The following is a 24,612-nucleotide window of genomic DNA, read 5'->3' as shown; positions in this document are numbered from 1 at the left end:
ACATAGAAACAAACACAGGGAGGCTGCCAAAATGAGGAGACAAAGCAACAAACAGAAATCTGATGGGTAGCTTCTGGGAAGACTTTTTGCTGTATTGATCAAAGAGAAGGTGCTGCCATTTTTCCTTTGTGCTGCCTTGACCATTGTTGAATTGTTAGCCGAAGTTGGAGCAGCCATCCTGTGACCATGAGGCAATGCACATGAGAAAAAGGTCAAGAAAGTGACATCCATTCTGGCTCTGACAACTTCAGGCCACTAAACCAACATGTCCATTTGCCTACCTCAAGACTGCTTGTATGAGAAAGATAACCCCCTATTTGAGTCACTGGAATTTGGGGTTTCTGTTACTTAAGACATTTATAACTGATACACTCATCCACTATGTCATAGGGTTCAAAGACAGCCATGTTAGGTGGGAAACCACTTACCTGAAAATTGACTTACCACCAACAGATCCAAAGAAGCAGTGAATTTGACCTCAGCCTTCAAAGTACAACGGGAGAAACTAGTAACGGTCTCCCCCTTACGTCTCTGAAGTTCCAAATAGAATTCTACCACTCCTTATGACATCATTACTGCATTTGACCCTCCCCAGCCTCTCTCCATTTGACAGTTAGGCATACAGACATCTTTTCCTGTCTATGCATAAACATGTGTTGATTCTGAAACCCATCCTTACAGTAGCTGTATCCTCTTATCACGTGAAGAATTCTAAGATATTTTACTTGCCACATGGTAGCTACTACTGTTTACAATAGTGTACATATGGAACTTTAATAGATGAAAATGGTGGCATTTTACATCAGTAGAGGAAAAAAAGATGATTTAACATAATGATTAGCTACCCATTTGGATGCATTAAAGTGAGAGCCCTATGCACAAAAACAAATTCTAGATGGATTAAGAACTAAACAAAAGTAAAACCCTATATATATTGAAATAAATTTTGGGTGAATGTTTTCATAATCAGTGTGGAAGAAGCTACTCTGAGCATGTCATAAAACCCAAAAAGTCATGAAAATACTGATAAATGTATTGCATAAAAAATATAAAGCTTTCATACGGTAAAATATTGTAAAGAAAGAAGATTAATGACAAATTAGATCAGGGGTCCTCAAACTACGGCCCGCGGGCCACATGCAAATACAAATATTGTATCTGTTCCCATTTTGATTTTTTACTTCAAAATAAGATATGTGCAGTGTGCATAAGAATTTGTTCATAGTTTTTTTTTTTAACTATAGTCCGGCCCTCCAACGGTCTGAGGGACAGTGAACTGGCCCCCTGTTTAAAAAGTTTGAGGACCCCTGCATTAGATAATGCATTTTTTAACATATATGACATCTTCTCCAAGGTTCTTATTGGTCACAATCTCTAGAAAACTTATAAAAGGAGGGTTAATGGGATAAGCCACAGTCCCCACTGCTCCACTTAGTCCTCAGAAATACCCCGTTCCCTTGAGTGCCCAGTGTAGGTATTACTCTCTGCCCCTATTGTGTAGCAGCAGCCCTGACTCCTCATGAATACCAGGGTCAATTACTACTGCTGGTATGGGAACTCCTATCTGTGAGGTAAGGAAGGAGAGAATGCTAATTGAGTAAGCGTCTCTTTCTTGATCATGCTTGGTGTCTCCCTTTTCTTAGATCCTCTCTCCTAACCTCTTGAGAGAATCAATTTCTACTCGTGTTGCTGTGTGGAACTAAATAGAAAATTGTAAACTGTAGGATTAAACTACTTTTCAAACTGTCTAATTCAACAGTTCCTCAAGCAATTTAGCATGCCACCTGTGCTTCCATTTCCAGACTTAACCAAGGTCACCAATTCCTGGCTGTTTTGAAGGATTCTTAGTGTAAATCCAGTTGCTTCTTGGCTATGTTCTGTTCTGGTCTTTCCTTAATCCTTCCTTGTACTAAGAGACTCTATTTGATCTGAAGATTCACATTTTTTATTACTATTATTTTATCTCAAGTAAAAATTTTTATATTGTTTTATTTGACCACATTCATTCTGATCTTTCCTTCAGGACTTTCAATTTCTTATCATGGTAAGAACACTTAACATGAGATCTATCCTCTTAACAACTTTTGAAGGGCACAATACCTTATTACCTATAGAAACTATGCTGTATGTCAGATCTCTAATACTTATTCATGTAGCATAACTGAAACTATACGTGTTGGACAGAAATTCCCCATTGCTCTCTCAGTCTCCCTCTATATAAGCTCTTCTGGATCAAGACTTCATTTTTAATTTTAAAAATTTTATTTTGGATATATCACTTTTTACTGTGAGTTCAATTTAATATGGTTTTCTAACTCAGTAATTTATTTATTTTTAAAAATGTTTTTATTGATTTCAGAGAGGAAGGGAGAAGGAGAGAGAAATAGAAACATCAATGATGAGAGAATCATTGATCAGCTGCCTCCTGCACTCCCCACATTGGGGATCGAGCCTGCCTCCTGGGCCTGTGCCCTGACCAGGAATTGAACCAACCGTGACCTCCTGGTTCATAGTTTGCTGCTCAACCACTGAGCCACACTGACCGGGCAGTGCCTCTCTTTTTAAAAATATCATCATTTACATTTTTATTTCAAGGGTAAAACACAACTCTTCAAGGCCATTTGTTTATGTGTCAATGTCTTATTTAACTGCATATTTAGGAAATCGGCAGGAAGACCAAAAAAAAAGCTGGTTCCAAGAACATTGGAGAACTAGAGATGTATATATAGTCAATGGGAAAAGAATGTCAAAACCAGATTATTAAATTATACTATTTCAGATTTCGTCAAAGATAGCATGAGGCCGAAACCGGTTTGGCTCAGTGGATAGAGCGTCGGCCTGCGGACTGGAAGGTCCCAGGTTCGATTCCGGTCAAGGGCATGTACCTGGGTTGCGGGCACATCCCCGGTAGGAGATGTGCAGGAGGCAGCTGATCGATGTTTCTCTCTCATCGATGTTTCTAACTCTCTATCTCTCTCCCTCCCTCTCTGTAAAAAATCAATAAAATATATTTAAAAAAAAAAAAAAGATAGCATGAGTAGCGATTGCCTTTTATAATGCACTTTGCGGCACAAAGCTCCCTGAAGATCCTCTCACAAAACTGTTAACTGTGAATCAATGAAATACTCTGTAGCATTTCCCTTTGGAACCTGTAAAAAAATTAATAAATTAGACATGAGTGTTTAACCTTTTACAGAAATAAAACCATATCACCTTTGGGGTTAACTTCTCTACCAGGCTATAAAGCAAAATGAGTTATTGAGTCCTGTAAGTTAACCTTTAACCTTAAAAGAACCTTATAGGACCATAAATCATTTGCACTTTGATCAGTTGTGGACTGAGATTGTGCAGGGTGGGGCAAAGGGAGGTTTACAGTTGTAAGTACACAAAACACAGAGTTTATTCTTGTATTAGTGATCCTAACCTATTATATTTTTTGTTGATTAGAATTAAGACCAAATGGCTTCATTTCTACATCTTTCTGATATTTTTAAAGCCCTGTGCCCTTAAAAATCTTCTTAAGTCTTTGGACACTCTTGTCAGAAAACACACATATGCATTCATACATAAATGTACCTAATCCAGGGGATTTGGGGGCTCTTGAATCCCATCTATGAGCCTCAGTTTAAGAACACTAGTTTTAGCCCTAGCTGATTTAGCTCAGTGGATAAAGCATTGGCTTGCCGACTGAAGGGTCCCGGGTTTGATTCTGGTCAAGGGCTCATGCTCAAGTTGCAGATTCAATCCCCGGTGGGGCTGTAAGAGGCAGCCGATCGATCATTCTCTCTCATCATTGATGTTTCTATCTCTCTCTCCCTTTCCCTTCCTCTGTGAAATAAAAATATAATTAAAAAGAACATTATTATAATCTTTTATTGATTGAGCCTGAAACCTGGGCATGTGCCCTTGACTGGAATCGAACCATGACCTCCTGGTTCATAGGTCGACGCTCCACCACTGAGCCATGCTGGCTGGGCTAGAACACTAGTTTCTGAGGTAAGAATATACCACTAACAGTGCCCCAAGATGGCTAAATAAGATATCTATTTTTAAGGAGGCAAAACCAGACTTTAACGGAGTCGTTCTTATATTATCTCCATGTTGCAGGATGTCAAAATGACTTGCCTTTTAACTTCCAGACTGTGATGATCTGATCCCCAAATGTGTTGTTCCATGTTTGACCAGGATAATAAAAAAGTGAGAGTTTTATTTTCAATGTTCGAAGCCTCTGCCAAGTTTAGATACATTGTTTTTCTACAGAGGAGGAAGTGGTGGCTGTGGGAGAGGCACCATTTGTCAGAGGAGAATGCTTTCCAGATGGGTTTCCTCAGATATATCTTTTTGCCTGACTACATGGAAGGAAAGACCAGTCTTCTAGCAGCTGCAGAAATGCTTAAGAATTAAATAGTATGCAACACTCCCCTCAAGTGCAGGCTTAATGACAAGTGCTTTGGGAAGCTTCAGGGCAGTGTCTGCTTGGACTGTGTTTCTTTTTTAAAAAAATATATGTTTAGCCGAAACAGGTTTGGCTCAGTGGATAGAGCGTCGGCCTGCGGACTGAGGGGTCCCGGGTTCGATTCCAGTCAAGGGCATGTGCCTTGGTTGCGGGCACATCTCCGGTGGGGGGTGTGCGGGAGGCAGCTGATCAATGTTTCTCTCATCGATGTTTCTGGCTCTCTGTCTCTCTCCCTTCCTCTCTGTAAAAAATCAATAAAATATATTAAGAAAATACATATATGTTTAGCCCTAGCCGGTTTGGCTCAGTAGATAGAGTGTCGACCTGTGGACTGAAGGGTCCTGTGTTCGATTCCGGCCAAGGGCACATGCCCGGGTTGTGGGCTTGATCCTCAGTATGGGGTGTGCAGGAGGCAGCTGATCCATGATTTTCTCTCATCATTGATGTTTCTATCTCTCTCCCTCTGCCTTCCTTTCTGAAATCAATAAATATATTAAAAATTGTTTATTTATTTCAGAGAGGAAGGGTGAAGGAGATAGAAACATTAATGATGAGAGAGAATCATCGATCAGCTGCCTCCTGTACGCCCCACCACTGGAGATTGAGCCCGCAACCCAGGCATGTGCCTGACCAGGAATCGAACTGTCATCTCCTGGTTCATAGGTCAACACTCAAGCACTGAGCCACACTGGCCGGGCTGCATCCTTTCAATACACAGGAAAATGATAGTGCCAAGGGCAGTGCAGGGCACGAAGTAACCCAGAGGCCAGGCTCACGGGTAGAAGACAAGTCTGAGAGAGAGGCATGTTGGACTGGAGTTAGGGAATGCTCTGGGCCCAGGAGGGTGGGGCATAGAGACTGGCAAGGGCTTTGCTTTAACCGGGACAGTCCAGGACAAACTGGGATGGTTGGTTATGCTAGTGGTGCCATGTTAATAGCGGTGGGAGGGGCACTTAAGACAACCCTATGATTGTATACTATACAAACCATTGTATTTTACTACATTTTATGACAGGAATTCTATGTTTTAGTGGTTTCATTGGATCAGGAGAATTTATGACAGTCTCAGAACTAGTCCCTTGAAAATGCCAAAGTTCTCATACTTTATTTCTGTTTTTCAAACATATTTTTATTGATTTCAGAGAGGAAGGGAGAAAGAGAGACAGAAACACTAATGAGGAGAGAGAATCATGGATCGGCTGCCTCCTGCAGGTCCCACACTGGGGACTGAGCCTGCAATCCGGGCCTGTGCCCTGACCGGGAATCGAACTGTAACCTCCGGGTTCCTAGGTCGACGCTCAACCACTGAACCACGCCAGCAGGGCTCATACTGTATTTCTTGTCCTGCTCAGGACAGCTGCTGTGTCTCGCAGCCCAGAATCTCCAGCCTCAGGGCAATGTGGTTCACCCAGCTCCGGGGGTGAATTCTCAGGTAGCGTGTCAGGAGCGGTGGGTCTAGCGAATTCACCACAGGTGTGAGGGAGTCTTGATTTCCCTGAAAAACCTGAAAGAGGAATGACAGCATTTATTTGTTGTCCGGCAGGAAAAAAATTATGTTTTCCCAACATGGCCAGGAGAAGTGAGTGTGACATCTAGAATTGCTGCTGTGGAGGCCTTCGTCTTTACTTCCTGGACAGTGCCAACTCCTTTTATCATGAGAGCCTTTGTATACGTGATTTCCAGTGTTGAGAATACTCTTACCCCTCCTGTTATCCCATTTTTATCTTTTGGGTCTTGGTTTAAATACTATGTCTTGCCCGGCCGGTGTGGCTCAGTGGTCAAGTGTTGACCTATGAACCAAGAGATGACAGTTTGATTCCCAGTCAAGGGCACATGCCCGGGTTGCAGGCTCGATCCCCAGTGAGGGGCGTGCAGGAGGCAGCTGATCAATGATTCTCTCTCATCATTGTTGTTTCTCTCTCTCTCTCCCTCACCCTTCCTCTCTGAAATCAATAAAAATATATTTACCAAATAAAACTAAGGCCATTCTTTTACATAACCACAGGATAACATTATTATACCCAACAAATGTATAATTGATATCACAATGTTATCTTCATATAGTTTTCTAATCCAGAATTTAGTAAAAGATCTCACATTGCATTTATTTATCATATCTCTTTAATCTAGAAGAGATTCCTACTCTCTGGTCTTTTTTTGACTTTCATGACATTGACTTTATTTACTTATTTACTTATTTGGATTTGGAAAATTTACTTTGGAAATTTGGGGCATTGGCATTTAAAAAATATATATTTTTATTGATTTCAGAGAGGAAAGGAGAGGGAGAGAGAGATAGAAACATCAATGATGAGAGAGAATCATTGATCAGCTGCCTCCTGCATGCCCCACACTGGGGATCAAGGCCGCAAGCCAGGCATGTGCCCTTGACCAGAATCAAACCTGGGACCCTTCAGTCCTCAGGCCGACACTCTATCCACTGAGCCAAACCAGCTAGGGCGGGGCATTGGCATTTTAAAAAACGTCCAGCACCATTGTGCTATAGAATGTCCTACATTGTAAATTTGTGTGACTGTTTTCTCGTTATTAGGTTTTGGTTAAACATTTTCAGTGCAAATACTAAGTAGGTGATGTGTCCTTCCCATCATACCGCATCAGGGGACACATAATACCAGCTGGTCCCATTATTGACACGAGTTTGACCACTTGGTTAAAGTGATGTTCACCAGCTCTCTCTGTGATAGAGGTAGCTATCTCCCTTTCCTGGCCAACAATCTGTGAAACGATGTAAATATTCAGTTCCCTATCAGGCTTTCAACCAATGGTTTTGGCATCCCTTAAAGTTCCCTGCAAGCATTCAATAGCATGCTGATAGTTGCAAATTGATTTCCTAATTTTGTCATTTCTTCCACATTTTTATCGTATGGCAGAAGGCAGAGACACAAGATGAGTCAAACATGCAATCACATAGAAGGCTTCTGTTTGGAAGTGGTGTATGTCATGTCTACCTACTACATTTCATTAGTCAAAATGAGTACTACTGCCAAGCCCAAAGTCAATGGAGTTTTCAAGGAAGGAGGGAATGAAAAAGCAAGGACAAACAAGAATACCCTTTACCTCATCTGCCATTGTCTGTTCATTTAGAAATTCCTTATTTTTTCTCGTTCTATCAATAAGAGGTGGTTTTATAAAAGGTTTGGGCGACCTATTATGTTTCTTAGTCCAGGAGTACCCCCTACTGTTGATAAAGTGAAGTGCAATCTATTTCTTTTTTTTTTGCTTCTTCTTCTTCTTCTTCTTCTTCTTCTTCTTCTTCTTCTTATTCTTATTCTTATTCTTATTCTTCTTATTATTATTATTAGTTAAGGTATTACAAATGTGTCCTCATCCCCCCCATTAACCCCCAACCTCCCCCCCACACACAAACTCATGCTCCCATCCCCCTGTTGTCCATGTCCATTGGTTTGGATTATATACATGTATACAAGTCCTTCGGTTGATCTCTTCCCCTTACCCCCGCCCTCTCCTACTTTCCTTCTGGGGATTGATAGCTTGATCGCTGTTTCTCAGTCTTTGGGTCTGTCCCTTTTCATCAGTCTATGTTGTTCTCTATAATCCACAAATGAATGAGATCATGTGGTATTTATCTTTCTCTGACTGGCTTATTTCACTTGCATAATACTCTCCAGTTCCATCCATGCTGTTGCAAAAGGCAAGAGTTCCTTTTTTTTTTTTTACCGCAGCATAGTATTCCATTGTGTATATGTACCACAGTTTTCTAATCCACTCATCTGCTGATGGGTACCTAGGCTGTTTCCAAATCTTAGCTATGGTGAATTGTGCTGCTATGAACATAGGGGTGCATATATCCTTTCTGATTGGCATTTCTGGTTTCTTGGGATATATTCCTAGTAGTGGGATCACTGGGTCAAATGGGAGTTCCATTTTTAGTCTTCTGAGGTAGCTCCATACTGTGTTCCACAGTGGCTGCACCAGTCTGCATTCCCACCAGCAGTGCAGAAGGGTTCCTTTTTCTCCACATCCTCTCCAACACTTGTTGTTTGTTGATTGGTTGATGATAGCCATTCTGACAGGTGTGAGATGATAACGCATTGTCGTTTTGATTTGCATCTCTTGTATAATTAGTGACTTTGAGCAGGTTTTCATATGTCTTTCGGCCTTCTGTATGTCCTCTTTCGAAAAGTGTCTATCTAGGTCCGTTGCCCATTTTTTTATTGGATTGTTTATCTTCCTTTTGTTAAGTTTCATGAGATCCCTGTAAATGTTGGAAATTAAACCCTTATTGGTGGTATCATTGGCAAATATGTTCTCCCATGTAGTGGGTCTTCTTGTTGTTTTGTTGATGGTTTCCTTTGCTGTGCAAAAGCTTTTTATTTTGATGTAGTCCCATTTGTTTATTTTCTCTTTAGTTTCCATTGCCCTAGGAGCTGTATCAGAGAAGAAATTTCTTCGGCATATGTTTGCGATTTCGCTGCCTGTGGATTCCTCTAGTATTTTTATGGTTTCCCGTCTTACGTTTAAGTCTTTTATCCATTTTGAGTTTATTTTTGTGTATGGTGTGAGTTGGTGATCTAGTTTCATCCTTTTGCATGTATCTGTCCAATTTTCCCAACACCATTTATTGAAAAGACTGTCTTGACTCCATTGTATGCTCTTGCCTCCTTTGTCGAATATTAATTGGGCATAGTGGTTTGGGTCGATTTCTGGGGTCTCTATTCTATTCCATTGATCTATATGTCTGTTCTTGTGCCAGTACCAAGCTGTTTTAAGAACAGTTGTAATACAGTTTGATATCTGTTATTGAGATCCCACCTACTTTGTTCTTTCTCAGGATTGCTGCAGCTATTCGGGGTCTTTTTTTATTCCAGATGAATTTTTGGAACGTTCGTTCTAGATTTGTGAAAAATGCCGTTGGTAATTTAATGGGGATTGCATTGAATCTATAAATTGCTTTGGGTAGTATGGACATTTTGATGTTGATTCTACCAACCCATGAACACGGTATATTCTTCCATCTGTTTATGTCTTCCTCTATCTCTTTTTTCAGTGTCCTGTAGTTTTCAGCATATAAGTCTTTTACCTCCTTAGTTAAGTTTATTCCTAGGTATTTTAATTTTTTTGGTGCAATGGTAAATGGGATTTCTTCTGTAGTTTCACTTTCTGTAAGTTCACTATTGGTGTAAAGAAATGCCATGGATTTCTTAGCATTAATTTTGTATCCTGCTACATTGCCGAATTCATTTATTAAGTCTAATAATTTTTTGATGGAGTCTTTAGGGTTCTGTATGTACAGTATCATGTCATCTGCAAATAAGGACAGTTTTACTTCTTCGTTTCCAATCTTGATGCCTTTTATTTCTTCTTCGTGTCTGATCACAACGGCTAATACTTCCAGTACTATGTTGAACAGGAGTGGTGAGAGGGGGCATCCCTGTCTTGTTCCTGTTTTTAGGGGGAATGGTTTTAGTTTTTGCCCATTGATTATGATGTTGGCTGTGGGTTTGTCATATATGGCTTTTATTATGTTGAGGTATGATCCCTCAATTCCTATCTTGCTGAGAGTTTTTATCAAGAAAGGGTGTTGGATTTTGTCACATGCTTTTTCCGCATCAATTGATAAGACCATGTGGTTTTTTTCTCTCAATTTGTTTATGTGATGTATCACGTTTATTGATTTGCGGATATTGTACCATCCTTGCATCCCTGGGATAAATCCTACTTGGTCATGGTGTATGATCTTTTTGATGTACTGCTAGATCCGATTTGCTAGGATTTTGTTGAGGATTTTGGCATCTATGTTCATGAGGGATATTGGCCTGTAATTCTCTTTCATTGTATTGTCTTTATCTGGTTTTGGGATTAGGGTGATGTTGGCTTCATAGAATGAGCTGGGAAGTGTTCCTTCCTCTTGGATCTTTTGACATAGTCTGAGGAGGATATGTTTTAGGTCTTCCTTGAATGTTTGGTAAAACTCCCCTGTGAAGCCATCTGGCCCCGGGCTTTTGTTTGCTGGAAGCTTTTTGATTACTGCTTTGATTTCCTCCATAGTTATTGGCCTGTTGAGGTTTTTAGATTCTTCCTGGTTAAGTTTTGGAAGGTTGTTTTTATCTAGGAATATGTCCCTTTCCTCCAGGTTGTCTAGTGTGTTGGAGTTGCAATCTATTTCTTACTAGATGGGCCAGTAAGGGGGTTGTTTCTTGTGATTTTGTGATTTGTTTTTGCTTTTACAGGACACTTAATTTTCACCATTTGAATTCTTTTTGTTCATCACAAAGCCTGCAAGATATGTAACCCCCTACACCAGAAACAAATGCCTTTTCAAATCTGCGGCCTCTAGCCACACATACTTTCAATCTCTTTTTAGAAGTGATTTTATGGACTCGAATGGGAACTAGGCCATTGGCTCTCCTGGGTGTCCAGCTTTCGGATTCACCCTGTAGATCTGGGGACTTGTCAGCCTCCATAGTCCTGTGAGCCAATTCCTTATAATGAATCTCTTTATACATACACTCCCATGTACCTAGGCACACATGTGCACATCCTATTGGTTCTGTTTCTCTGGAGAACCCTGACTACTACTTGTGTACGTGGAATCATACAATATTTGCCCTTTTATGTCTGGCCTATTTAACTCGGCATAATGTTGTCAAAGTTCATCCAGAATATCCTCCAGAATGTATATTATCTATACCCTAAGTCTTTCATTCAGCCTTAAGAGGCCAGGGAATTCTTGGAGGAGATGATGTTTATCTGAGACTTTTAAAGGATGAACAAGGTGACAGGGACAGTGGGAAATCCCTAGGAAAAAAAAAACATTCCAGGTAGAAGAAACAGTATGTGTAAAAGCCTGTTGTCAGAAGGAACATGCAACTTTTAGGGGCCTGGGAGTTTATTAGTCTGGGTGGAGCTTAGAGAGCAAAGGAGCAGGTGTCAAGAGACTGTACTAGAGAGATTAGTAAGGGCCACATCATTCTTGGTGAAAAAGAAGATAAAAGACACCATAGAGATGAATTATACATCCCCTCATAACTCATGAGATAGCAAGACTTTACTAGTACACTACGTCCTCTAATTAGCATAATTTGTTGACGTATCTAGCAAATCAACATCAAGAAGGAAGACTGTCTGGGTCACTAAAGTTCAAGGTCAATGAGGCTTGGGAATCTAAGTTGCTGATGAGGGATACAGACACCATGAAGCCTTTGGGAAATACTTGTCATTCTTCCTTACCCCTCTGCTTCTTCTTCTTTTTTTAAAAATATATTTTATTGATTTTTTACAGAGAGGAAGGGAGAGAGATAGAGAGTTAGAAACATCGATGAGAGAGAAACATTGATCAGCTGCCTCCTGCACATCTCCTACTGGGGATGTGCCCGCAACCCAGGTACATGCCCTTGACCGGAATCGAACCTGGGACCTTTCAGTCCACAGGCCAATGCTCTATCCACTGAGCCAAACCGGTTTCGGCCCCTCTGCTTCTTGCCACAATCCTGGATGACATGAAAATTCATGAGGAAAATCAACTTTGGGCTCTACGCTGCCCTTTTCTGGGGATTATACATCCTTGCCTAGAGTCACTGTGTCCTCCCCAAATGCTTTTCATGGTGTCCTATTACTACAGATACTCGGTGACGTTTATCCTGAAAGTTTGATCCTGTATCAACCTTGTTGTACTCTTAAATGTCACGCTCTCGGTCAGGGTTGTGCCTTTCCTATGAGAGCAGCATACCTTTACTTTGCCATTCTGAAGACACGGAGTCCAGTTATGGCCATCTTGGCTGCTGGAGATGAGGAACTCCTTCACATACATGCTGGTAAGGAGAGATTTCGCACCCTGGGTAGTTATTCCTGTGACTTTCCTTGTCTTCCGGAAGTCCACTTGCAGCCACTCTTCTGGACTATTCACCTGAGGAATAATCTAGTTAGACTAGTTTCCCGTTGGTCAGGATTTGCTCCCAGAAATCCCGAATTCCTTCTTATTAACCACGTCACAGCACTTACACTCTGCGTTTTAATTGTCTTTGTCAGTCCCCCTTCTTAGACTCTGAGTAACTTGAGGGCTATCATTCTTCATGATTCATTTCAGTATCCCCAGGGTCAGCTACTGAATCGATACTTAGTAAATGTTTGATGGATGAATATATGAGCCATATAGAGATTGGCTATTTATTAAGTTTAGCCATGTGTTATATAACCTATTTTGTTTAAAGTGAGCCCCCAGTCTGGCTGGTGTGGCCCAGTGGTTGAGCATCAACCTATGAACCAGGAGGTCACGGTTCAATTCCCAGTCAGGGCAAATGCTTGGGTTGCATGCTTGATCCTCAGTGTGGGGCGTGCAGGAGGCAGCCAATCAATGATTCTCTCTCATCATTGATGTTTCTCTCTCTCCCCCTCTCCCTTTCCCTCTGAAATCAATAAAAATATATTTAAAAATAAAATAAATTAAGCCCCCGAAAGGAGCAGACACCATTAACTCCACTCATCCCCAAAAGCTATTCAGTGGTTGAAAACTCACAGACTGAGTGGTTCTGGAAAAGAATTGTGCCCAATGAACTGTTCCATGACTGTGACCCTTTTCTTTGAGACGCTGAGAAATCTGCATAAAGAGCTAATTATTGATACTTCTTTCTGTGAAACTGGACTTCAGCTAGAATTCTATGACAGATATTAGCCTAGAACTGCATCTACAGAATCCGTTTCCAGTTAGGGATCATTTCCCCCGATGAATGCTGTGTGTTTGACACCGCTAAATATCTGTGGGTTTTCCTGCCCACAGTCAACCTTCCTTGACACTCTTGGGGAACAACCAGGTGACACAAATACCTCTGCGGAAACAGTCAAGGGCTTTCTTCATTCCTTCCCAACCACTACTTCCCACGTTGCCGCAGTTGAATAGAACATTTGTTGCCTCTTACCCGGGGTCTCCAGGCATTAGTCCTCCCCTGGAGGTGAAGTCGGGCTTGTGAAGGAGGCCAGGTGGCAAACACATTGTTTAAGTAGGAGGAGGCAGTAATCTGTGCATCTGATATTGTTTTATTTTCCATTCCTAGTGGAATGCTGCAGCCTGAAGGAAACGAAAGGAGAATGTAATCACAAGGACAAGATGCAGCCCTGGTCCCACTAGCCTGCCTCCACTGACACTTAAGGACTACTGTCATCATGATGTCACTTCCCAGGAATTAACTTTTGCATTGATTCTGTGATTGGTAACATGCCCCCCCCCTTTTTTCTGGTCAGATCTGCTCAGCTTTGACTTTGATTTATTTGCCTTGTTAATAGTACAGAAGGAGGTGGCTGCCCATGGGGAATCCCATGGTTAGAATGACAAATTCTTGCCCGGCTGGCGTGGCTCAGTGGTTGGGCACTGACTTATGAACCAGGAGGTCACTGTTCGATTCCAGGTCAGGGTTGTGGGCTCGATCCCCAGTGTGGGGTGTGCAGGAGGCAGCTGATCAATGAGTCTCTCTCATCATTGATGTTTTTCTCTCTCTCCCTCTCCCTTCCTCTCTGAAATCAATACAAATATATATTTTTAAAAAAGAATGACCAAGTCCTGGGTTTGCCCAGGACTCTGCTGGTTTTAGCATTAATAGTTCTATGTGCTGAGAAAATCCGCAGCCTCTGGAAAACTAGGACTATTAATTATTCTATTCATGGTTGGGAGATGGAAGGATATGGGATGACGTGGCACTTACTGTTTAAATCACAGCCCATCAACTCCATGCGGAGAGTGCTGCGGATGCTGTAGTGTGTTGGGTGCAAACGGATGTACCGAGCAACAATTGGAGGGTTAAAAATATTGTGTTTTATTCCAGACGAATCCACATTGCCAAAGAAGACCTGTAGAGAGGGAATAGCACAGATACGTGGAAAGTGAAGACAGAGCAAAAAGCAATTCCTCCCAATCATGTTTTCCTTTGTGCGTTTCGCAAAAGCATCCAACATTCAAAACCATTTTGGCTAGACAGATGTCAGGATAGAGTTCAAGAAGGAGAAAAATACCAGGAAGAGGAATGGAGCAAGGGAAATCGGGTCTGGGCAGGTAAAGTAGTCTATTTTCGGCCCCATAAAAAGTTCACCAATGTTGAGGAAGCCCGCTCGGGCTTTGCTAATCCAGTGTGGGCCACAGACCAGTAGCATCAGCATCACTTGGGGGCAATTAGAAATGTAATATCTTGGCCTTATTCTAAATCTACTGAATCAGAACATAAAATTGGAAAAGCACTAGCTTAGGGCAGAGCCAGCTAGGAAAGAGGACTGGGAATCGGCAGCTTACCACACTGGTCTCAATGGTCTTCCAAGAATGTGGGCTCTGCAGTCAAATGCTCTAACTGATGTCACCCCAATAAATTTAAAAAATACTCTGGGCTCTGTGTGCATGTGTGAACTGCTGGGCATTAATGAATGATTCCTTATGTATGAATTTATGAGAAAAATGTTAATATCCAACATGTGAAATTTAGGACCTTGACGTGTCTACATTCTAGAGAAAAGCACATGACATATTTAAGGGAAAAGGAACACAGTTTGAGAAGTATGGTAGTAATGCCAATTCCAAAGGCCTAGAATTAAAACATGGTATACAGTGCAAAGAAAGTTGAAAATCATCTCTCATAAAATACCTGGCATTCTATATCTATTTGAATACACTGAAATAAGAATCAATGTGTTTGTTATACAAGATGGGGCAAAAATAGGTTAACAGTTGTTCATATGGGAAATAATACAATCTACACTAATAAAACAGAAACATGGTAATTGGCATACGACCGCTACCCTTCCCATTGGCTAATCAGGGAGATATGCAAATTAACTGTCAGCCAAGATGGCGGCCGGCAGCCAGGCAGCTTGAAACTAACATGAGGCTTGCTTGCTTCAGTGACGGAGGTCAGAGACGGAGGAGGCCGCTGCAGGCCTTTGAGCCTGCAGTTTCAAACATTGTAACAAATATAGACGCCCAGAAACCAGCTTTCAGCCGGCTGGGGATCTCAGAGCTGGAGTTGATACAGAGTTTCAAGAACCGAAACAAACCAGATACCTGCTTTCAGGAGTGGAGGCCTAAGAGCTGGAGCCTCAGAGCTAAAGCTGGCCCAGAATAAAAAAGAAAAAGAAAAAATAGGAGCAGTTGGGAGCTTCAGTACCAGCCTGAAAATAGCCCTCAGCCCCTCACCCAGATTGGCCAGGCACCCCAGTGGGGACCCCCACCCTGAAGGGTGTGTGACCAGCTGCAAAAGCCATCATCCCCTCATCCAGGCTGGCCAGGCACCCCAGTGGGGACCCCCACCCTGATCCAGGACACCCTTCAGGGCAAACCAGCTGGCCCCCATCCGTGCGCCAGGCCTCTATTCTATATAGTAAAAGGGTAATATGCCTCCCAGCACTGGGATCAGCGGAGCTGAGAGGCCTCCCAGCACCGGGATCAGTGTGACAGGGGGCAGCGCCCAAACCCCCTGATTGCCCTGCGGCTCTGTGTGTGACAGGGGGCAGGGCCACAACCTCCCTATCGGCCCTGCTCTGTTCGTGACAGGTGAAGGCGCCCCAACCCCAATTGGTCCTGCTCTGTGGGTGATAGAGGGTGGCGCCCCAACCCCCTGATCCACCCTGCACTGTGTGTGACAGGGGGTGGTGTGCCAACTCCCTATTGGCCCTACTCTGTGAGTGGCAGGGGGGAGCTCCTCAACCCCCTGATGGGCCCTGCTCTGTGTGTGACGGGGGGGGGGGGGGGGGAGGAGAGCTCCCCAACCCCCTGATTGGCCCTCCTCTGTGCGTGACAGGGGGTGGCGCCACAACCTCCCCATCGACCCTGCCTTGAGTGTGACAGGGGGCGGTGCCCCAACCCCCCAATCGGCCCTACCCTGAGCGTGACTGAGGGTGGCATCGCAACCTCCCAATCCGCCCTGCTCTGTGCATGACAGGGGGCAGTGCCCCAACTCCCCAATTGGCCCTGCTCTGAGCCCAACCAGGGGCTGCACCTAGGGATTGGGCCTGCCCTCTGCCACCCGGGAGCAGGCCTAAGCCAGCAGGTCGTTATGTCCCAAGGGGTCCCAGACTGCGAGAGGGCACAGGCCGGGCTGAGGGACCCCCCTTCCCCCCGAGTGCACAAATTTTTGTGCACCGGGCCTCTAGTACTTAATAAATAATAATAATACAAGAATGAACTCTGTTTTGTGTACTCAACTATAAACCTACTTTTGCCCCACCCTGAATCACACATCAGAGTTATAGTATTATGAAGAATTTTTAAAAATTGGATCCTCTCTCTTTTTTGATGAGCTTGATTAAAGGTTTATCAATCTTGCGCTAGCTGGTTTGGCTTAGTGGTAGATCGTAGGCCTGTGGACCAAAGGGTCCTGGGTTAGATTACGGTCAAGGGCACATACCTCCTCCCCGGCCTGGGCCTTGGTAGTGGCTCATGCAGGAGGCAACCAATTGATATGTTTCTCCCACATCAATGTTTCTCTCTGTCTTTCCCTGTCTCTTCCACTCTCTCCAAGAATCAATGGAAAAATATCCTCAGGCGAGGATTAAGAAAAAAAAAAAAAAGGTTTGTCAATCTTGTTTATCTTTTCAAAGAACCAACTTTTGGTTTCATTGATTTTTTTAGATTCTATTTTGTTTATTTCTGCTCTGATACTTATTTTTTCTTTTCTTCTACTCACTTTGGGCTTTGATTGCTCTTTTTATAGTTTCTTTAAGTGTTAAGTTAGAATGTTTATTTGAAAATGTTCTTGCTTTTTCAGGTAGGCCTGTAATGCTATGAATTTCCTTCTTAGGAATGTTTTCACTGCGTCCCATAAATATTAGGTTGTTGTGTTCCCGTTTTCATTTGTTTCAAGGTGTCTTTTGATTTCTTCCTTTATCTCATTGTTAACCCATTCATTGTTTAGTAGCATGCTATTAAGCCTCCAGGTGTTTGTGTTTTTCATATTTTTCTTGTGATTGATTTCTGGTTTCATATCGTTATGGTCAGAGAAGATGTTGCTATGATTTCAATCTTCTTAAATTTATTGAGACTTGTTTTGTGTCCTAAAATGTGGTCTATCCTAGAAAATGTTCCATGTGCACTTTGAAAAGAATGTATATTCTGCTGCTTTGTGGTGAAATGTTTTGAAGATATCAAGTGAATCCATCTGATCTAGTGCGTCATTTAAGGCAGTTGTTTCCTTGTTGACTTTCTGTCTGGAAGCTCTATCCATTGATGTCAATGGGTTGTTGAAGTCCCATACTATGATTGTATTATTGTCAGCATCTCCATTTATGTCCATCAAGATTTGCTTTATGTATTTAGGTGCTCCTATGTTGGATGAATAAATGTTTACAAGGGTTATATCCTCTTGTTGAATTGATCCCTTTATTATTATGTAGTTTCCTTCTTTGTCTTATTATAACTGTTGGGGCATGTTTCTTTGTCTACCCATTTTTGGCTGCCTCTGTATTTGTTTCTGTCCTATGAGGCTCAATAGTACAGTCTTCCTGATCACCCAAGCAAGGTGCTACAGGAATGTCCCTTCTATGGGTTATGTAAGCCTTCCTATTGTAATTGAGTCTTGATTGCTGTTGGCCTGTCTGTGCATGGGGTCAACCCATAGGCTGGCTGACTGTGGAGACTGAACATGACTACAGTGCATGAGCTGCTGTGCGAGTGCTGGTTCGACTCAGCAGGGCCTGGTGCCTGTTGACATCTCCCTTTGGATGTGCCACTTGTGCAGTTAATTCAATCCTGCTCTGATGTTGTTTGAAGCAGATGTATTTGTTCTGGGGGCTCTTGGGAGGACTCTCGTGCAGGTCAATGCCAGATGCTGCCTGTGACTGGCCTTGGGCAACCTGTGTGGAAGTACAGTTTGTGGCTGTCTCTAATGGGCCTTGGTGTGCATAGCAAGGACCAAGCTGTAAACCAAGGCTGGCTTCCACCAGGGGGCAGGTCAGTAAAAGGTCCAAGGCATCTGAGATCTGCCTCTGCCTTCCTCTACCTCCCGGCAGCCTGTTTGGCTCAGTCACTGAAAGTGTCTCTGGTGGTACTAGAGTTTCATGGGGAAGGGACTCAGTGAGTCACCAGGTAGGGGAAGGTAGTGTTCACCAGATTGATACAGGTTCAATCTTGGTGTCAGTGCTGGGTCTGTGGCCACTTAGCAAATGTCCCAGGGTATACCAAGTCTAGTTGCCATCCTCCAGGTGCCCATTGACCTTTGTGGAAGGGCAGGGTCTCACAAAATTGTCAGGGTGAGGCCAGCAGAGTTTATCAGGCCCAAACGGGCCAAGATTTGGCCCTGTGAAGGGAGGGCTCAATACCAATCAGGTGTGTGAGGGGAAAATGGCCCCTGTCCTTGAGCCACACAACTCATTGTGTTCCAGATTCTGCCAGGAGTTCAAGCTCAGCCAGGCGGGGCTGCTGAGAGTTGGGAGGGTGGGGCCAGTGGATCTCCCATGATGGGGAGCATTAGTCAGGCTTGGGGGAAGGCTCTGTCTCCAGAGCCACCAAACTCAATCACTGACACTGTCTGAGCCTCCCCGGATCTCTACACCCCTTCCCAGGCAGTTGATTCCTCAGCAGAGTGTGAGCTCTGCAGGGTGAGGTGACAATGAGTCCAGAGCGTAGGGCTAGTGCATTCTCCCAGGCTGATGCTGTAAGGGAGTACTCCATTCAAGAAAGATGACTTCTATGGTATGGGAGAGGGACTCAGCACAGGGATCCTGGTGGCTGTCCCTTCAGCTCTCTCCCAAGAGCCACAAACCCCTGCCTCTCCCCACGTGACTCTAGTCTGCTCTGCCCTCCCATCACCAGAGCCCAGGGTGTGTGGTTGTGGATGAGATTTTTGTGTGCTGGCCTTTTAAGAGGGTGCCTTGGTTTCTAGCAGGTTCCTGCCAATTCCTGGCAGTTAGAATTCCCACTGATTTTCACAGCCAGATGCTATGTGGGATATTTTCCTGGCTCTGGTGCTGTGGGCTGAGAAGCCCAGTATGGGGTTGAGACCTCTCACTCCTCAGGGAGAAAATTTGCTGCTGAGATATCCCTCCAGATTCTCAGGCCTGCCCCATGAGAACAGGGCCAGCCCTTTTCGAGTATCTGTGCTTCCTACCAGTCTTGATGTGGCTTCTTCTATAAATCCTTGGTTATAAGACTTCTGTTCAGCTAGTCTTTGGTTGGTTACTCGGGTTAACTGTTCTATATCTTAGTTGTAATTCCAGTTTGGTTTTTGGAGGAGGTGAGTGTACACCTACTCTGACACCATCTTGGATCTCTCCTCTACAAAATATTTAAAGAAAGACTAATGCCAATCTTTTCCAAACTCTTCCAAAAGACAGAAAAGGAGAGAAAACTTCCCAACTTATCCTACAAGGTCAGCACTACCTTGACACCAAATCCTGATATATATACCACAAGAAAAAAATTACAGAGCAATATTCTTTACCAAGATGGATGCAAAATCCTCATAAGAATTATAGCAAAATGAATCCAAGAGTATAGTATAAACATTCCATTCCATGTCCAGGTAGAATTATCACAGGAATGCAATGGTGGGTGGTTCAACATAAGAAAAGTGATTAGCCGAAACCGGTTTGGCTCAGTGGATAGAGCGTCGGTCTGTGGACTGAAAGGTCCCAGGTTCGATTCCGGTCACGGGCATGTACCTGGGTTGCGGGCACATCCCCAGTGGGAGATGTGCAGGAGGCAGCTGATCGATGTTTCTCTCTCATCGATGTTTCTGACTATCTCTCTCCCTTCCTCTCTGTAGAAGATCAATAAAATATATTAAAAAAAAGAAAAGAAAAGTGATTAATCGCCGAACCGGTTTGGTTCAGTGGATGGAGTGTCGGCCTGCGGACTGAGGGGTCCCAGGTTCGATTCCGGTCAAGGGCATGTACCTTGGTTGCGGGCACATCCCCAGTGGGGGGCGTGCAGGAGGCAGCTGATCAATCTCTCTCATCGATGTTTCTAACTCTCTATCCCTCTCCCTTCTTCTCTGTAAAAAATCAATAAAATATATTAAAAAAAGAAAAGTGATTAATCAACACCACAGTAGTGAACTAAAAATAAAAACCCATATGACCATCTCAGTTGATGCATAAAAAAAAAAAAATCAACAAAATCCAACAACATAAATTTCCACAACATAATAAAGGGCATTTAGAAAATACCTAAAGCTAATGTCATACTCCGTGGTGGAAGATAAAAACTTTTCCCTTAACATCAGAACAAGACAACAATGTTTGCCTTCACTGCTTCTATTCAAGGTTGTAAGGGAAGTTCTATCCAGAATAATAAGGAATGAAAAAGAAATAAAAGACATCCAAATTGGAACGGAAGAAGTAAAACTATCTCTATTTTCAGATGACATTATTTCATCCTATCTAATAAAAGAATAATATGCAAATCAACCATCACTCCATCACAAAAGATGGCAGCGCCCATAACCAGAAGATGGCGGCGCCCACTCCCCTCAGCCCTGCAGCTGAAGTGTCCAGGCCTGTTGGCCAGGCAGGTGGCGGAGGAGGCGGGGGGGGGGAGGGGCTGAGGGGCAGAGAGGGCGATCAAAGGGAGCAGGGGCGGAGCCGGTGATCAGAGGGGGCGGGGGGGAGCCGGTGATCAAAGGGGGCAGGGGCGGAGCCTGTGATAGGAGGGGGCTGGTCTCCTGTCCAGGCCTGAGGCCTCAGGCATGGGCAGGAGTGGAGCTGGCAATGGGAGGGGGCTGGGGCAGAGCTGGTGATCGGAGGGGACTGGGGGGGGGGCAAAGCCGGTGATCTCAGGCCTGGGCAGAGGGTGGATCCGGCGATCATAGGGGGCTGGAGGTCCCCTGCCCAGGCCAGAGGCCTCAGGCCTGGGAAGGGGTGGAGCCGGCGATCTCAGGCCTGGACAGGGGCATAGCCAGCAATGGGAGGGGGCTGGGGCAGAGCCGGCAATCAGAGGGGGTTGGGGGTCCCCTGCCCAGGCCAGAGGCCTCAGGTCTGGGCAGGGGTGGAGTCGGCAATCTCAGGCCTGGGCTGGGGCGGAGCTGGCGATTGGAGGGGGCTGGGGGTCCCCTGCCCAGGCCAGAGGCCTCAGGCCTGGGCAGGGGCAGAGCCGGTGATTGGAGGGGGCTGGGGCAGAGCCAGCGATTGGAGGGAGCAGGGGCAGAGCCAGAGATTGGAGGGGGCAGGGGCAGAGCCGGGGCTGGGAGGGGGCTGGGGGTCTCCTGCCCAGGCCAGAGGCCTCAGGCCTGGGCAGAGGTGGAGTCGATGATTGGAGGGGGCTGGGGGTTCCCTGCCCAGACCTGAGGCCTCAGGCCTGGGCAGGGGCAGAGCTGGTGATTGAAGGGGCAGGGGTGGAGCCAGAAATGGGAGGGGGCAGAGGCAGAGCTGGTGATGGGAGGGGGCTGGGGCAGAGCCAGCGATTGGAGGGAGCTGGGGGTCCCCTGCCCAGGCCAGAAGCCTCGGCCAGAGGCCTCAGGCCTGGGCAGGGGCGGAGCCGGCTCCTAGGGGAGCAGGGAGCAGGCCTAAGCCGACAGTAAGACATCCCCTGAGGGCTCCCAGTATGTGAAAGGGGGCAGGCTGGGCTGAGGGACTCCCCCCCCCAGTGCATGAATTTCGTGCAGCAGGCCCCTAGTATATTAGAAATCCCTAATGAATCCACAAAAGATTAAAGTTAATAAATGGATTCAATAAAGTTTCAGGATACAAGACCCCCCCCCCACACACAAAAGTTGTATTTCTATAGACTAGCAATGAAAAATCCAAAATGAAATTAACAAGTCTATTTAAAATAGCATCAAAAGAAATAAAATACACAGTAATAAATTTAGACAAGGAGGTGCATGACTTGTGCTCTGAAAACTATAAAGAATTGCTGAAAGAAATTAAAGATGACCTAAGAAATGGAAAGATATCAGCACTCATGAATTGGAAGTCTTAACATTGCTAAGATGGCAATTCTAACCAAAGTTATTGACAGAGTGATAGATATAGATGTAACAGGACAATAAAACACAGAACCTGGCTAGAGAACCTAGTGAGAGAACATGGACACAGAACCTGGCTGGAGAACCTAGCGAGAGAACATGGACACAGAACCTGGCTGGAGAACCTAGCAAGAGAACATGGACACAGAACCTGGCTGGAGAACCTAGCGAGAGAACATGGACACAGAACCTGGCTGGAGAACCTAGTGAGAGAACATGGACACAGAACCTGGCTAGAGCCTGGAGGGAGAACCTGGCTATGCTGATTAACTGAACCCTGTCTCCGTGTCCTTCATTCTTCGTTGACTCTGTCCACACCTTTGGGAACCCCTGGACCTGCTGGGGCTGGACCCCAACACAATGAAGGATGCAGAGTGATGTTACTAATGTACACACCTTCAATCGTGTGTAACACTCCCTGCCACAATAAACTCTATTTCCTAGAACTTAAAAAATAAAATTAAAATAATATGGTGAAACAAACAAACAAAAAGGGTGTTGGATTTTGTCAAATGTTTTTTCTGTATCGGTTTATATAATTATGTGATTTTTGTCTCTCAATTTCTTTATGTGATGTATCACATTTGTTGATTTGTGGATATTGTACCATCTTTGCATTCCCGGAATAAATCCCACTTGGTCATGGTGCATGATAAAAAAAAAAAAGTTATTGACAGTAAATGCAATTGCTATCCTGATCCCAATGATTTGTTACAAAAATGTAAAAGCCAATCCTAAATTCAAATGGAATTTCAAGAGACTTTGAATAGCCAAAATAATCTTGAAAAAGGAAAACAGTTTGAGGACGCACACTTCCCTATTTCAAAACAGCATAAAGCTACAATTATCCCAACGATGTGGTGCTAGCATAAGGTCAGATAATTAGATCAATGGAATAAAATTAAGAATCCATAAATAAACCCATAATGCTATTCATGCACTAAGAACTGAAAACAGGTATTCAAATGGAACCCTGTTCTAGAATGTCTATTGCAACACTACTCACAATAGCCAAAAGGTGGAAATGACCCAAACATCCATCAACTGAGGAACTAATTAATGCACAACATGTAGCTCACCCATACAATGGAATATTATTCAGCCACAAAAAGGGAATGAAGTGCTGATTCTTGCTACCATGTGGTTGAATTATAACGAGAACATCAAGCTTAGTGAAAATAGCCAGACACAAAAGGCCAACCATTTTTTGTATGATTCCTTCTCTAGGGAGTTTCTAGGATAGGTAAACCTCTATGGACAGGAAGCAGGTTCATGGTTGCCTGGGGTCTAGGGGAGGAGGAGAGGGCATGTGGGGGTGGGGGGAGGAGGAGGGCAGTGGGAGTGACTGCCACACAGGGTACAGGGGTTTCTTTTGGGGGAGGTTCCAACGTTTTGGAAGTAGTTATGCTGGCTGTCCAACATCACCAGTTATACCTGGTGCCACTGGATCCCACATGTTTTTTCTCTACAACATTCCTGTCCAGTGGACAGTGAGAGCTCCCTAAAAGAGAGAGTCCCATGAGCAAGGGTGAGCAGGGCGCTGCCAGCGCCCCTTCTTTGCAGGCCCCGGCCCACCAGGGCCAATGGGAAAGCAGTGACCTCACCGAACTTATGCGTCATACAGCCTGTACCTGGACCAATGAGGGGTCGGTCCATGGTCGCGAGGATACAGAGCAGGAGCCTCTGTACTGGCCATCTTGAGCGGTTGAGACCAACGGGCACCTTCCTGAACCTAACCGCACTGAACCGCACGGCAGAGCTAGACGGGTCAGATTCAGCGCACCCCAGCGCCCAGCATGTCTGAGCAAAGGAGCCGCGGAGGGTCTTCTGGTCGCCAGAGGCGGAACCGCACCCGAAGCCGCACCAGCAGAGCTGAATTGACCTTCTCTGTGAGCCACCTGGAGCACCTCCTGCTGGACGGCCACTACACCCAGCGTCTCAGCGCTAACGCACCTGTGTACCTGGCGGCCATCATCCAGTACCTGACGGCCACGATCCTGGAGCTGGCGGGCAACGAGGCTCAGAAAATCGGCTGCAGGCGCATCACCCCGGAGCTGCTGGACATGGCGATCCACAACAACGCACTGCTCAGCGGCTTCTTCGAGAACACCACCATTTCCCAAGTGGCCCCGGGCAGGCGGTAGCTTCCCAACATGACCTGGGCTCCCCGGGCCTCGGCCCACTCACAGCCCAGGCAGCCCGGGCCTGTCTGGAGCCTTGGGCCAAGTTATTGAAAATAAA

At 44.6% G+C, this 24,612-nt stretch overlaps 2 protein-coding genes across 2 annotated transcripts in view; one reads left to right on the top strand and one right to left on the bottom strand.

Moving 5' to 3' along the window:
* Nucleotides 1–5,542: 5,542 nt before the first annotated feature.
* F8 (coagulation factor VIII) overlaps nt 5,543–24,612 on the bottom strand; it is a 96,247-nt gene continuing 77,177 nt past the window's right edge. Inside the window, exons 23-26 of the mRNA XM_059679620.1 lie at nt 14,134–14,278; nt 13,354–13,502; nt 12,168–12,344; nt 5,543–5,960 (exon numbers count right to left, since the gene is read on the bottom strand). Coding sequence (XP_059535603.1) covers nt 5,805–5,960; nt 12,168–12,344; nt 13,354–13,502; nt 14,134–14,278 — 627 coding nt within the window. The 3' untranslated portion in view covers nt 5,543–5,804. The remainder of the gene's footprint in view (nt 5,961–12,167; nt 12,345–13,353; nt 13,503–14,133; nt 14,279–24,612) is intronic.
* Nucleotides 24,168–24,568, top strand: LOC132224428 (histone H2A-Bbd type 2/3). The gene has a single exon (XM_059679622.1). The coding sequence runs from the start codon at nt 24,168–24,170 to the stop codon at nt 24,513–24,515; it is 348 nt and encodes a 115-aa protein (XP_059535605.1). The 3' UTR covers nt 24,516–24,568.

Source organism: Myotis daubentonii, chromosome X (genome assembly GCF_963259705.1).
Source record: "Myotis daubentonii chromosome X, mMyoDau2.1, whole genome shotgun sequence".
Lineage (NCBI taxonomy): Eukaryota > Metazoa > Chordata > Mammalia > Chiroptera > Vespertilionidae > Myotis > Myotis daubentonii.
This window is presented reverse-complemented; position numbering and strand designations above follow the sequence as displayed.

Coding starts and splice junctions, on each gene's coding strand:
- LOC132224428 (XM_059679622.1), top strand. CDS start 24,168: ATGTCTGAGCAAAGGAGCCGCGGAGGGTCTTCTGGTCGCCAGAGGCGG.